Here is a 15,243-nt window from a genome sequence, read left to right as displayed (position 1 = left end):
TTTCATGTATCACTTTATTCATTAGCAAAGGAGGGGGAAAGCCAATAACACAGGAAATCTCGGAAGCCAGTGCACTCAAAACAAACCATTCAACTTAAGCAAATTATTCTAACCTGCATGATGTACCGTATTTTGAACACAGAATTCTAGACTATCTGACTGTGGGGGCACTATATAATTTAGAAGAGTCAGTCAGTTCACATAAGCTCAGACTCCTTTCTCCTGCAAGCTTGCTGATGAAGACTCAAGAATGGTTCAGGAATGGTTTATCTGCCCATCTGTTCAGACCAGATTGGCGCCAGAAGAATGGGATCCATACTGGGATTTCCCACCAGTTTCCTAAAGTGAAATCAGATTAGCTCTAAGAACCAAATCTGTACAACCAAAACAATTAACTACAGTAGTGTATCTAGTTTCACACAGATTTTAATTAAGATGGAACAGTGAGATTTCACTGCACCTTCTAAATCTAGAGATCCTGTTAAGTTTGGTGGGAGGGGGAAACAGCCTTCACGTCAGGATTTTGTGCAAGAGAAAAATTATAACTGCAAGAAAATTCATGAGAATCTTACCTAGTTCTAGTAGTGACAAATTTTTAGAAATAAATGATGCTTCCAGCAAGGTGTCAGCGATTAAAAACTATACTTTAATATCCACCTCTCACATGGTGATTTGCTCAGTTCCAATTCTATTTTCTTTAGGCATGTTCTTCTGAAGTTGAGACTTATTTCCAAACAGAGTTTTAAATGGACAAGTGCATTTTGGATCAGAATGGTAAACTGATCAGCACCCAGATCCTAAACGTGTTTCCTTGGAGTACAAGCAGGCAGCCTTATCCAATGTATGTTGACTTTGAAGGCAGTTCCACTGCGTTTAATGGACAAACTCTTTGAGTAAGTGATTGTAACTATAATCCCAGTGACTAAAATTCTAAAAGTATTGCGGTTTAACTGGTTTCTGACTATTTTTCACTTACATTCCACATGCAGATGCGACCGGGGCTTTTTGGTGTGTGTAAAAATAACAAATGTTCCTCTAAACATTTTAAAAACTTGCTTAAGGAATAACTGCTGTCAAATATATTTTTAAATGTCTGTAAGAGAAGTAAAAGATACTTTTTTGTGTTGTATAGAAATGTGCTTGTTTGCATGTGATTGTGTGTTCCATGGTCTCTGCACACTCAGGACTTTAGAATTGTGTGTCCCAATTCATATTCTAGCATTCTGGCTGTTCCAGAATCAAGAAATATAATAAAATGGACATATACAATCACAGTTTAAAATAAAATTATGCTCACTGCATTTGCTTCACAAACAGCCTGTGAACAAGGACTGTGCATCTTTGAACCCACTGGCTGCAGAGTGGCTCATTGGACATCAGAATCAATGGAAGGAGATCCAGTACATTTATTCATGCAGTACACTAATCCTATAGAACCGTATGATTTCATGACTATAAAACCATTGCATGGTGGTTCAGAAATATAGGACAGTGCTTTTTTCCTAAGAGATAACATTTTAGCTCATTATTCAGCGGTTTAATGGTTTTAATTTGGAATAGTTTAAGAAGGCTTCGTAGAAGGTTGGTGCAAGGCGTTATGGAATTAAAAGGCTGCAGTCCACTCCAAGCGAGGTATGTGCATGTTAATTTTAATGTGCTGTCTCAAAGTACAGAAATCCGGGCATTTCCAGCATCATATTTAAAACATGGTACATTGAACTAATACGTGATCTGGGGCACTAATGAGGCAAATTAAGTTACAGGTATGAATTTTACATTAAATGGATTAATATTATATGGCATGGAGGAATTTTAAATACCCTATCGCCATGAATTTTTAATAGTTATGTGCTCTAATTTAATGTTGCAAGGCAATTGCTTTTCTTAAGAGAAGCCCCCCTCCAGCCCCCCTCCTCCACACACTTCTCCGCATTCAAGTTTGGATCTGATTATTATCTGCTAAATACCCTGGGTATCAAGAAATATGATGGGTGGGGAGTGGGGGGGGGGGTGAAAGAATCCTAGAGATATGAAAATGCCCTGAATGGAACTGGAAGCTGCTGTCTTCTTCAGGGACTAGCTGGTGAAGTGATAATTAAGCAGCCTGAAGAATAAATGTTGCGCGGAGACGGGGAGGGGGGGGGGGAGATAACAATCGGCCATTGCTTCTTCTCGGCCTCGGGGCGAGATCACGAGCAGAGCAGCGCCTGTCACTATGCAAGGCTGTGGCGAGGGCTCCGCGAGCCGCTGGGGAAAGCGAGATCCCGGCAGGCGAGGAGCGAGAGCGAATTCCATTCGCATTCCCGCAGTTCTTCGGAAGGAACTTCTTCCCCCCTCCCTCCCTCCTTCCCTCCTTCTCTCTCTCTCTCTCTCTCTCTCTCTCAATCTCTCCTCCCTCGGGTTCAACAGCCTCCCTTTTCGCCGAGACCCTACACAGCGTTTGACAGAATGGAGCCGCTCGCCATTGGCTGGCGCGGCGTTCCGTAGAGAAAACTGCCGCTGCCGATTGGCTAAAGCGCGGCGCTCAATACTCGTGCCTCACTTCTTTCTCTTTTTTACATACACATCGCCCCTCCCTTACTCTTGTGTGTCTCTCCCACCCCCTCGCTCTTTTCTCTCGCTCGCTCTTTTCTCTCCTTTTCCTTGGGCCCGGGCAGCGCGCGCCCCGCCCAGCCTCTACCCCGCGCTAGATATATATACGGCGGCGTTGCAAACTGGGCTGAGCAGAGCCGGGTTGGGACTGGAGTGGCGGCAGAAGGGAAGGAGGGGAAGTAAGCAGCCCGCTAGGTATACAGTATAGATATAGATATATATTGCTTGGGTAGGTGGCGGCTGGAATTTATCCATTTTTATTTTTCATTTTTACACGGTTTTCTCCCGCTGCTTCCTGTTTTTCTCCCTCCCCTTCGTCGCGCACCCCGCTTGCAAAACCCGGACTCTCCGTTGTTTTGATTTGCCCACCGCTGGCTGCATCGCCTCTTGTCTTGCTTGCACTGCGGGTGGGAGCTGCTTGGCCGGGGCGCCCGAGGGCTCTGCCTGCCCGCCCGCCTGCGTTTCTTTTGCACCATGAAAGCGGTGAGTCCCGTGCGACACCCCAGCAGGAAGGCGCTGGCGGGCTGCTGTTGCGGAGGAGGAGGAGGTGGAGGTGGAGGCGGCGGCGACGACCTGGCGCTGCGTTGCCTGGCCGAGCACGGCTGCTACAAGGGGAGCCCGTCTCCGGGCGAGGAGCCGGCGGCGCTGTGCCTCCAGTGCGATATGAATGACTGTTACAGCCGCCTCCGGAAGCTGGTGCCCACCATCCCGCCCAACAAGCGGGTCAGCAAAGTGGAGATCTTGCAGCATGTCATCGACTACATCCTCGACCTGCAGCTGGCCCTCGAGACGCACCCGGCGCTGCTCCGGCAACAGCAGCAGCAGCCGCCGCTGCCGCCTCCCCCGCTGCACCCGGCCAGCTACCCGGCAGGGCCTCCCAGGACCCCGCTCACGGCGCTCAACAGCGACCCGGTAAGAGCCGCGGCGGCGGCGGGCAGAGAAGCCGGGCGCTGCTCGCAGCTCCGACGGGCCGGGGAGGGAGAGGCGCGCCGGGTTGGGCAGCGGCAGGAGCGCACACGCGCCGCTCAACTCGGACGGGGCGCTCGGAGGCGGGACGCCGTGCGCCCCCAGAGCGGGATGGATGGATGAATAAACGGGTGGCCGTGGCCCTCCTGCTTATTATGGAGCGAGAACCTGCCCCTCTTTCTCCCCCCCCTCCCGTAGCGAAAAGACCCAGAGCAGATCATGGGGGGGGGGGGCAAAGTAGAGCCCCGAGGTCGCGATCCACCGACCCTCGAAAGCTCGGGAGTGCTTTCATGTGAAGGGTCCGTTTCGGGGCCCCGTTAAGCGATTGGATGCAAGATCGGGTCCCGACACTGCGATCCACCAGACAATGAAGTCGGGGCGTGGGGATCTTTGGAGCGACCCCCATCCTCAAAGCTTCCCCCTTCTCTCCTTTGGTGATGTCTGATTTAGGTAGAGTGTGCGCCTGCCGGACAGGGACAATTGTTCTTCCTGTATTTTGTACAGCATCTAGCATACGGTGGCAGCCTGCAGTCTGCAGAATACTAGCATCGGATCGGGTGCCGACCTCTGCAGGAGGGAAGCTCGTTAAATCCCGACAATATGGGTTAATTGGCTTGTGGGTTGCAAATTGCACGTGAAATTGGGTTGCCTGTGTTTTTGTGCGAGTGCCAATATAGACACATAACTGCACACTTAACAGAGTGCAAGATGCAATTTGCACATGTATACCTATGTGTACACATACAGACTGTATTGTCATTCGGTAGCTATACATATGCACTACATAGCCTTTCTGTTACAGCTGGTGTGCAGCAAAGTGGATCTAGCCTTTGCATGTTTCCAGGCACATAATTCACTTAATGTGCCACTTGTATATGCAGCCTACTTCCATTTCTTGGAATGGGCTTTATTTCCCCATCTCACATGGGAGGTCTTCTTATGGAGCCAGTGTGGATACAGATGCATATCGGCACACATCTGCCTCGCAGTGCTGAGCTGGGTCCCACAGAACGGGCTGGACACAGCTTTGGAAGAGAGCTGAGATACCTACTGCACCCACTAGTTGTGGTGTTTGTGACTAGAGGTGGCTTGGGGTCAGTGCGTTTAGGACTAGACCATTAAAAATACAAAATACAAAGCACTCCAGATGGGTAGGAATATTAATTGTTTCAATGAATAACCCTAGGCTATGTGAGACTAGACTACCATCATCTTTCCCTATGATCTGCCATCCCCTGCAGTGAAGATCTACTCAAAGAAAGAATCGTGCTCCAGTTGTTCAGTTAACAAACTTACACCTCTTGTCGAATCTCTGGGTTTTGCAATGAATGATGCCCTTCCTTGCTTGCACAGGGGAAGCACATGACCCTCAGCTGCAACTGGGGTCCCTGTGGGTCTGCAAAGCAAGAGGCTGTCACGTTTGGCAGCATGCAACCTGTCACTAGTTGCTAGCCCAGGAGGGGATCCATAGAGAGCTTGCAGTTTCCTCTGCTCCTTTGTGAGGTTGTCCCGCTTCCCTTTATTGTGGGGCTTCTCCGTCTTCTAGAGAGCCACGGGAGGAAGGTTGCCGATTGCTAAGCTTGTTGTTTGTGCTAACTCTAACGCCGCACTCCTGTTCTCTCGTTACTGTGCAGGCTGGGGCTGTTAATAAGCCAGGGGACAGTATTCTGTGCCGCTGAACTGCACTTGCAAGGTGAGTATTCTCTTTTAAGATTTGGTGTGTCAGCAGAGCTGGGGTCAGGGTCCTTTGCCATGCGTGTTGGTTTCCATCTAAGCCTAAGGCTGCAATTCTAGGTACACTTACCTGGAACCAAGTCTCATGCAATTCCCTAGGCCTTCAAAGTAAATATAGTTAAGATCAGGTTGTAATTCTTGCTCAACAATTAGGCACTCCAGTCTCAGGCACACTTACTGGAAACTGAGTACAATTGGAACCGTAGGACGTGAGTACCTGTTAGACGTATGTACACTTCGTATGCTAGGCTGCAATTCACCAGCTAATTCAGGCAGATTTAAGATTTAAACCAATGTAATCCAGTCAATTCAATTGTTCAGTTGTTCTGGCTTAATGATTTTGTGACTCAGGTTCAAACGTACACTTATTTTCTGTTTAATTCTACACGTTTACCTTACAGGGGCAGGTCAATGTGTATACACTTATTTATTTACTATATATATAGGATTGTGGCAGGTTAAGTAAAATCAACCTTCTCAATAAATTCCAGATAGTGTACATTAGATAAAACAGCGGGGGGAAACAATGCACTTTCTCATATTCCTTTAAGGAAGAGGAGTGTTGCATTTTTGTCTACATCTTCAGGTTTTTAACTGGTTCACAGATCAGGCCGTCTCCTTGGCATGTTCCTTAGGAGTTTTGTCCCTTCCCATAAAAGCAATGAATAATACATTTATGGAAATGTTGGTTGTCTTAAAGGAATTCTTTGACAGTCAGGCTGTGATCTGCACACCCACTTGCTGGGAAGCAAGTCCCATTTAACTCCATGCGACTTGCTGCCAAGTAAACATGCCTAGGACGGGGCGCAGTGTTTTCTTGCCCCTCTGCCCGATCTGCAGCAACAAGAGATGGGAGGAAGGACGAGGAGGAGGGAAACTCCTTCTTTCTTTTTCTCTTCCACTCTCCTCCGGAGAGCTTCTAGCTTGGACCTGCAGCTGTGTGTTCCTCTGCTTGGCCTAGCCTGGGAGCTGCGGTTGTTGTTTGACCTGGTTTGTTTTGGGTTGTTGATCAAGCATGTCTTCTGTTTTGTTGGTGGCGCCAGTCAGTCTGGAGCAGAATGGTTCACACCCCCACTCTATTCATTCCTCTTCCACAGGTGTGCAGCAGGCAGATCCTGAGCCAGAGACGCAGAAAGAAAGACACATTAGAGAGGGAGGGGAAAAAAGAAAGAAAGAAAGAAATGTCAGCCACTGGGCAGAAGGAAAAATAATATTAAATCAACTACTCCAGAATTCTTTCCATACTTCCTTTAGAAAAAAGAGAAAGAGAGAAAAAAACATTTTTCACAACTTTGCACGTTCATAGCATTTTACACACATGTCTCTTAACTCTTTTGTTTTAGATCAGATGTGAATTGTACACTTGTCTGGGAGGGGGCGGGTTTAAATCTTCAGCATACGTAAGTGTGGCCCTTCTGTTGATAGAAGACCAAGGGCAAATCAGAGTTTAGAAGTATAACTTTAATGCGCTGAGCATCTGAAAACTGAAGCTTTACTAATCTACCAGAGGCGTTGTAGATAACTTTTGTTTTGACATCTATTGTTTAAAATAGATGATTTTATTGTTTCCTCAGGGACTTTCTTCTCCCTGCAGGAGTGTTACATATTGTATAGATTAAAAAAAAAAAAGAGAGTGACATTTCATACTATGTATATAGAGAGAGGTTCTATAAGTGTGAGAAAAGTATATGCTTTAATAGACCTACTGTAATTATAAAATATTTTTAATTAAATATTTTTTTGTAAATATTATAAAGCTGTGTATGTTTTTTTTTTTAAATCTGTGGGAAGATTTCTTTAGGAAAACTGTTTCTGGCTTAAGTGCAGAACTGCTGATGATGAAAATATGTTGGATGTTGGGGGGGGGGTCTCTTCCTTTCCTCCCCCCCCACCCCCTTTAGATTCAGAAACCACAGCTGTAGGTAGAGTTGGTCCTGCATGAATGCATGAGATGATAACCACAAATAAACTTGTTGAGTCCATACAGATGTGTTTTTCTTTAATTTGAATTTAAAAAGATGTTTGTATCATACGGTTTTGAAGCTACATTTTTGTCTGTTAGGCACAGGGGGTGGTGGTTTATATTACAGTGTATGCGAAACAGCGTTGAGATGTAAGGGTTTTGTTTGTTACGAACTGAGATGACTACTTTTTTTCAATCTGGGTACAGTGCTGAGGAATAATAATGAGCATTTATAAAATTCTTTTGTTGCCTAAACAGAAATAGGAATCACAAAACACGGAACACTTTTTTAACACCAAGAGGGATGCTGCCCCAGAATTTCAGCCCTGTGGCATATTGCTTTGGAAAAACAGTAAAAAACGTTTTCTGCTTATAACCAAAGGGCAAACTATCAACAAATGTACAGTTGCTGTTTCTTTCGTCCAAAGACTATTGATACTGAAGCTTGGGGGGGGGGGTAGGGGGGGACAAACAGGGAACATTTCAGTCTGATTACTGGTGTAAATCAATTTCAAAGAACTTAGACCAAAAAAATAAAAATCAGATGACTGTATCAAGATTATTTTTCTAATATACAGCAGCATTCATTTCATCACAGCTCTGTTACATCTGAAAATCCTGTTTAGTCTCTTGTTATGTGTAACTTCTACATGTAAACATTAAACTAGATTGACGTGCCCTTGTGCTGTGCTTGGTTTCTTTCTTCAGTACTTGCAGAACTCCCTAATATCTGCTCCACTGTCCTTAAAACGTGGTGCTTAATGGTTAATCTTATAGCAACAGTTTGTATAGCCCATGTTCCACCTCCTGTCCAGCCTCTGAGAAAGGTACACATTTTGTGGGATCATCAGTATTCCACACACCAGTGAGATAGGATTTTCACAGAGTGGGTGAATTAAGTAGGATTTAATTGGGTGCTTTGTAAATAGTTAGCCAACTGTGTGTAGCATGGTCTGCTTGATTTATTTAAAAAAAAAAAGTGGGCGGATTTGTTTCAGATTTTTAAAAGTGTCAAAGTACTTTGGCCTGAGGATCTTTTTTATTCTGTAAAATACTTATGTGCATACTAAAATAATTTATCTACTGACAGATGTGGTAAAAGGTCACTGTTTTTTTCTTAATCAAAATGCCTAGTATTTGCAATGAACTTAGCCAAAACACTAGCTTACAGTTGCAGATATGCTGCACCTAACACTATATATTTTTCTTACTGTAAATACTGTAAATCCATTAAATGAATGGTCTTCACATTCATGTAAGAGCCTAGACACCTGAGTTTTTTGTTGCCCCAGCGTGAATTTGCTTGAAATGAGTTTTAATGAACAACAATAGCAGCTGTTTTATAAAGCAACTGTTCATAGAAATGAAGAAATTCAAACGAATGAGGATTTCTTTATGGAGCATATTAAAAGGCTACTTAGAAGGATTGATAATTCGCTGTTGCATTGTGACATCTCAGAAGGAAAATATATCAAGCAGGTAGGTCAGCTCTCTGCTGGGGATTACCAAAATTGTTCTCGGGGCTTCAGTTTAGTTAAGGTTAAAGAACACATGCATCCACATGTGTACATGGAAAAGGTACTGTTTTTGTGCAGAACACGAGAGGGAAATAATCAAAGACGTGCTTGAGTTGCTGTTTGCAGCTCTTACTGTGTCTCATTCTAAGGGCAAGAGAAAAAGGCAGTTTGGAGGTTTGGGTGGGCTTGCAGTTGCCCTTGCATGTCATTTGCATGCTGCAATACCTGCTTCATCTCAGAAGTCACTTGAGCCTTTTTCACAAGTGACACTAAGAACACCTTTGAGAACATTTCCAGGGTGGATGTTAATGCAGTGCAGTGAGCAAAATAAAGCACATCCATGCCACTTAGATCCTCTCAATCAATTCGCATAGCGGGTGTGAGAGATGCAAAAGCCAATCCAAACGTGTCTTTGCAACGTGACCTTGCTCCAGCCAAACCTCGAAACTATTTTCATCCTCATTAGCTTGAATAACAATGATAAAAGGCTCCTCCCAAAGTGGTCCGCCGCTGTCGTGTACTGAAGGCCACCTTCTGTGCTGCGGACTGCTCAGTTCGATGGTTATTCCTTGCATAGTGACATTGAGAAGCAAGTACATCCTTGTAAGTGGAATAAATGTTTGGTTTACACTGTAAAAGCAGTGCTAGCCGGCCAGTTAAATCTGGAGTTTCAGTTGCACTGTCAACAAGCAGTTAAACTTGCGCAGGCGGCTGGAACTTGCAGAAATGAGCCAACCTTGAAATGAGAATAGGACTGACAATAGGATTCACCGGAATAGTTTCAAAGCGCCGTTCCAGTTTCTTACAAGCTACTTTTGCTGTTCCAAAGAATAACCCAATTCTTCAGTAAACTCTTCCAAATAATTGACTGGATGCTCATTGTCTACTTATACAAAACTAAATAACCCGATCATTGCTGGAAATATTAAACATCACTGACAGGCTGTTTAGTATCCAAAGTTCATAATAATGATTGACAAAAGACATCACCATGTAAGGTGAAATAGGAAAGATCCGTTACATACAGTGGTTGCAATCTACGGCTTCATTTCCAGGCTTCTCTTACCAGTTTAATGACGGCACCAACACTCACTTACAACTGGAGAAACTAGGTTGAGCTGCTGTGACGTTTTTATAACGCTTAAGTGCTTTTCCTCTTCACAGACACCGCTGTCTAGGTATGTGGAAGTAAGTTCCGCAGCTGTAAATGCAACTTACACAACGAGAGCCTTTCCGGATGAGGCCAAAGGCTCATTTTCTCCCAGTAGCCAACCAGATGCTTATGGAAAACGTGGGACCTTAGTGTAAGAGCACAGTCCACCTTTGCGATTCCCAGAAATTGCTATTCAGAAGCAAACTGCTTACCTCCAAATGTACATAGGATTTTTAGGCGGAGGGAGGTACTTGGGATGGGGAAGCTTGCATATTTGATATATTTTTAGGCAAACTTAACAGCAGAGCAAGAAACGTCTGTACTAGTGCAGTTTCCCCCAATAGGGGGAGTATTGTGCAACATCTCTTACCAACTTGTCTCCTGCGTGTTCTCCGCTCCTACAGGATGCCAAGGAGAGTGGTTGCTATTGCCTAATGTAGGAGAAGCCAAGCAAATAAGTGCAATAAGATAAACAGTACTGCACCCTGCCCTGTCATGGCTGGCACCTGATAGTAGGATTGCTGACTGGAGGAGGCTGGGAAAGAGTGTGGATAATCACTGTTTATTGCTCTGTCCGCATTGATTCCTAAATATCTGTGCAGCATCTGTACAGCCATGGAGGATCTCAGTGCAAATGTTAGCCCAATGCTGTTTATGTGAGTCTCACTTGGGGCAGGTCATTGGCTCAATACCTGCACCACACCTACAATACGTTGATGCTTTTTATCTTTGTGATATATGAGTTGACAAAGATGTCTCTGGATTCCACAGTGGGAAGAAAGCATGCGAGATGTGAAAGAAAAATGCTATGCATCTTTACCCAGAAGTAAAAACCATCAAGTTCAGTGAAACCCCCTACAAGGTGGGCATAAGATTGCAGCCTTGGCTTAATAACTAGGTGGCAGTTTGCAAACGGTTGCTAAAGCAGAACCCCATTACCGTATACTTTTTATTTCCCAGGGAAAAAATTCCTGCGGAACCATAGACAAGGAGAGCAGATCTGTCTTTTTGTATTTTTAGCTGATCTTTTGTTCACCGAATGCCAATGATTAATGGACTAATACTGACTGTGTGTAATGAAAAGTAACAGCAAGGTTGTGGGTTTTGCAGTCTCTACATGATGATAAAGGCAACGGAATTGGTGTCAAAATGTAGGAACTGCTACTAACGCTTTCCTTGTCAGAAGTTATTCAGGTATGAGATGTTTTGCAGGTAAACACATTTTAGTAACAGAGAAGCAACTGGATATACCCCCTGGTTACCACAGGGGTTATTGTACACCAATACTCCATTAATTAACATAGATAGTATTTCTGAGGAGGAAAAAAAAATACTCTGCAAATATAGCATTTTTATGCTTCTGATGTTGAACTGTATTTGTACCAGCAAAAGAATTTACACACTAGTTTTAGTTGCAATGCCATGTCACAAGCTGCACTGTATGTCCCAGTATTTAAATTATTTCTAAATCACTTCTCTGGTTCTCAAGCTTTTATTACAGTGCAATTTGTAAAATTTAATTAATAGTACAATACAATTTGTTTCTCAAAAATGGAACATGTTTCCAAATGCAAAATGTGTACCTGGAGATATACTCTAAACTGCAATGAAACAACATGAAGTCTTGATATGTTTGCTTTTTTGCGACTTCTTTTTATCCCTCATGGAGCATTCTAGAGCTTTAACCGCAGAGCTTGTGCTTACTCCTGCCTCCGACAAAAAGGGCATCTCTAATCCACAAAAGAAACATTTCAACCAACCAACATAATACGCACTAGAAACAGCTTCAGTGCAATCCTAGACGTGTTTGCTCAGAAGTAAGACCCACTGTCAGGATTTAGTAACAGCAGAATCCCATAGGTCTACTCAGAAATCAGTCCCAATGAGTTCAATGTGTAAATGACCTCAGCATTGCTCTTGATGTCATCAATATCTTCTAAAATACATAATTTGGGTGAAATCCATTCAATGAAGAATGGCTTTTTCCAGATATCTAAGTAGATTGCATGAATTGTATACTTGCATGAGACCAGAAGATTTTGAGCCTTGGCTAGAGGAACATGATTCCTGATTTTGAACAGTGTATGGTTCAAAGGAACCTGTGTACAAATTTGCGCCAAACAAACCCTAGTAGTAACAAGTTAAGAAGTTATAAGGATAAGAGTCTTTCAACATTACTCTCCCTTATTTATTTATTTATTTATTTATTTATTTATTTATTCCCTGCCCATCTGGTTGGGTTTCCCCAGCCGCTCTGGGCGGCTCCCAATGGAATTAAAAGCACAATAAAACATAAAACATTAAAAACTTCCCTAAACAGGGCTGCCTTCAGATGTCTTCTAAAAGTCAGTTAGTTGTTTATTTCCTTGACATCTGGTGGGAGGGTGTTCCACAGGGCAGGCACCACTACCGAGAAGGCCCGCTGCCTGGTTCCCTGTAACCTCACTTCTCGCAGTGAGGGAACTGCCAGAAGGCCCTCGGAGCTGGACCTCAGTGTCCAGGCTGAATGATGAGGGTGGAGACGCTCCTTCAGATATACTGAACCAAGGCCATTTAGGGCTTTAAAGATCAGCACCAACACTTTGAATTGTGCTCAGAAACGTACTGAATATGTTTCTATCCAAGGTTGCGTACAGATTTCCTTTTACTCTGCAAGCAATGTGCTCCCACCACTGGTTTGTGAAGCTATGTGCACACAACATTAGCCACAATCCACATGTATCCTGTAGTTTCTTGAGAAATGCTGTACAGTGGTACCTCGGGTTACATATGCTTCAGATTACATATGCTTCAGGTTACAGATTCCGCTAACCCAGAAATAGTGCTTCAGGTTAAGAACTTTGCTTCAGGATGAGAATAGAAATTGTGATCCGGCAGCACGGCAGCAGCAGCAGGCCCCATTAGCTAAAGTGGTCTCCAGGTTAAGAACAGTTTTAGGTTAAGTACGGACCTCCGGAACGAATTAAGTACTTAACCTGAGGTACTGCTGTATTTTGATGCATCTTCTCTAAAAGCAGCTTCAATGCAATTTGAAATCGTAAGCCAGATAAAGACAAACGTGCCCTCTCTCCAACCGCTGGTAGCAGACTACATAGAAACATATCCCGTCACACTGATGTGTACAACGATGTGCAAAAGCAATTTGAATCAGAACTGGGGATTCAAGCTTGTTGCTGTGTTTTAAACCAGTAACAGGTACCCAGCACAAATCAGTTTCCACTTTTAACTACCTCACAACCTAGCAAGTTTCTACCTTTTGCATTGTCCTTTCTTTGCATTATAGGAAAGCAGAGTCCATGTTCCCAATCACCTCCTTCAAGTACTCTTCATTCTGACTCACAGCCTCTTTTGTCTTTTCATTTTTAAAGGTGTATTTCTTCCTTTTATGATATGGGCTTGGCAGAGTTCCACTTTCTCTTGGGTAGAATTAAGAGAAAAGGGTGTCTGTATCTTTAATGGTGCTGTGTGAAGGAGAAGATTGACTGACTGGCAAGTTGATGCCTGAAAATACATGTTTCAGGAAGGGAAAATAGGCTAAGCCTAGGAGACTTAACTGGTTTGAGTGGCTTTAGGTGTGATGAAGTTGAAGGAAGCATTGGTGGCTTCTACTTCCTGTTCTTGAATATTTTTCAAGGATGGAGAGGGCTCATAGGTGACTAGAGAAGATATTCCCCATATAGAAGGTTCAAATGCTGTCATTGCCAATTAAATGATCTTAAGTATCAAGAATGAGACTTTGGCTTGTAACCTTGTAGATCTACCAGTTGAAGCAAACAGTACTGGGCTAGAGAGACCAACAGTCTGACCCAGAGAGATATTTCTATCTCCTTTTCATCCAAAACAGAACTTTCACATCTCTCAGGCATGAGGGGGGGGGGTGAATGATAGAAATTCAGGAGGAGCAGGAAGCATGAGGTACTTCCATTTCTGGTTCCCTCTACAACACAGGCATATCTGAAGCTGAGCTTTTGGCGGCATGAACACCATCCAATATTATGGCATGTATTCAATACAGTGGACCCTCGGGTAATGTTACCTTTGGGTAACGTAACCTTCGGGTTGCGAACGCTGCAAACCCGAAAGTGTATAATTCTAGGTTCCGCTGCGCACACATGCACAGAAGCGCTCTATTGCGCCATGCAGGTGCGCAGAAGCAGTCCCTCATGTTGCAGACTTTTCAGGGTATGTACGGACCCCCGGAACTAATTAAGTTCGTATCCGGAGGGTCCACTGTACTCTCATTGGGCTGGGACCTGCCATGCATCAATAACCCTGCTAATTTTCAGGGTTGCCACTACTTTCTTCTTCTACTACTACTTCTCCTCCTCCTCACTATTTGCTGCTACATTTTTATAATCCCCACATAATAATCTTAGCCCCAATCATGATGAAGAAGTGCTACTTAGAAAATGAGCTCCACCTCAAGCAACACACCTAAGACTAATGAAAGGTTTCAGAACTGCGTAGAGAGACAACAACTCCTTACGACGTTTGCAAGAAGAAATTGTGAGAAGTGATTGAGCAGACTAGAGAAGACACTCGCCAAACAAAAGGCTACTTGGTCTCATGGTCTGATTACATGGTTTACAGCAGTCAGTAAGGATTTCATGGAGAATACCTGGTTGACCTTAAAGCAGCTAAAGGTAAAAGTAAAGGTACCCCTGACCGCTAGGTCCAGTTGCGGACGACTCTGGGGTTCATGCTCATCTCACTCTATAGGCCAAGGGAGCCGGCGTTTGTCCGCAGACAGCTTCTTTGTGCAAATGGTTGGCTAAATGATGAGGGAACATGCTCAGAATCACATTTAACATTCAATCTAGAGAACTTCTGGAGGAAACAATGCTCAATTACATTATAAGCATTATGACCTAGACAAATTTGCATACTGTGAACTCAGTAATCATGAATTTTGATACACCATTATTCAGAAAGAAATTAAATTTGGATGTCTTTCCACTTTCAAAAACTGCTGGAACCCTGACAGTTTTGGGCCCATGAGCTTTTTAACGGTAGACAGAAGCTGTAAGCATCAACTCTCAGCATTCCTACTTTTTATTTTCCATGGGTCTTACCATAAACTGGGTCTTAGCTGTCTTTCACTAGATATGAGAGTGTAATCCTGCATACAAATAACATTTATTGATAACCACAATGTGACCCAAAGTGAAGGATGTTCGTTTGTATGGGTGGAATGGCTGCCTAATTGACAATGGGCTTGAGTTTCTAAATCCTAATTTGGGGACCATGTTATTGCTCATTTGCAAATTAACATCTTTTTGACTGGTTTAGCTTGTTTTGCAGAGAACATGATTCGCTAG

The 15,243-nt window shown here is 43.8% G+C and overlaps 1 protein-coding gene across 2 annotated transcripts; it reads left to right on the top strand.

The window, feature by feature from the left end:
- Positions 1-2,583: 2,583 nt before the first annotated feature.
- ID4 (inhibitor of DNA binding 4) lies at positions 2,584-7,933 on the top strand. 2 transcript variants are annotated; one of them, XM_028737600.2, is made up of 3 exons: positions 2,584-3,504; positions 5,193-5,251; positions 7,514-7,933. In XM_028737600.2, exons 1-2 carry the CDS (start codon positions 3,067-3,069, stop codon positions 5,235-5,237), a joined length of 483 nt encoding a protein of 160 aa, XP_028593433.1. In that variant the 5' UTR covers positions 2,584-3,066; the 3' UTR covers positions 5,238-5,251; positions 7,514-7,933. The 2 variants fall into 2 exon arrangements, with proteins under 2 accessions (XP_028593433.1, XP_028593432.1); XM_028737599.2 differs by having other exon boundaries at positions 2,586-3,504; positions 6,390-7,933.
- Positions 7,934-15,243: the final 7,310 nt, after the last annotated feature.

Source organism: Podarcis muralis, chromosome 8 (assembly GCF_964188315.1).
Source record: "Podarcis muralis chromosome 8, rPodMur119.hap1.1, whole genome shotgun sequence".
Taxonomy (NCBI): Eukaryota; Metazoa; Chordata; class Lepidosauria; order Squamata; family Lacertidae; genus Podarcis; species Podarcis muralis.
Note: the sequence above shows the minus strand (reverse complement) of the source record. Positions and strands in the feature narration are given on the sequence as shown.

Bases quoted from the DNA above. Each gene is read 5' to 3' on its own strand.
- ID4 (XM_028737600.2), top strand. From the start codon at position 3,067: ATGAAAGCGGTGAGTCCCGTGCGACACCCCAGCAGGAAGGCGCTGGCG. The intron at 3,505-5,192 runs GTAAGAGCCGCG...GTTACTGTGCAG, and splicing joins CGGCGCTCAACAGCGACCCG to GCTGGGGCTGTTAATAAGCC.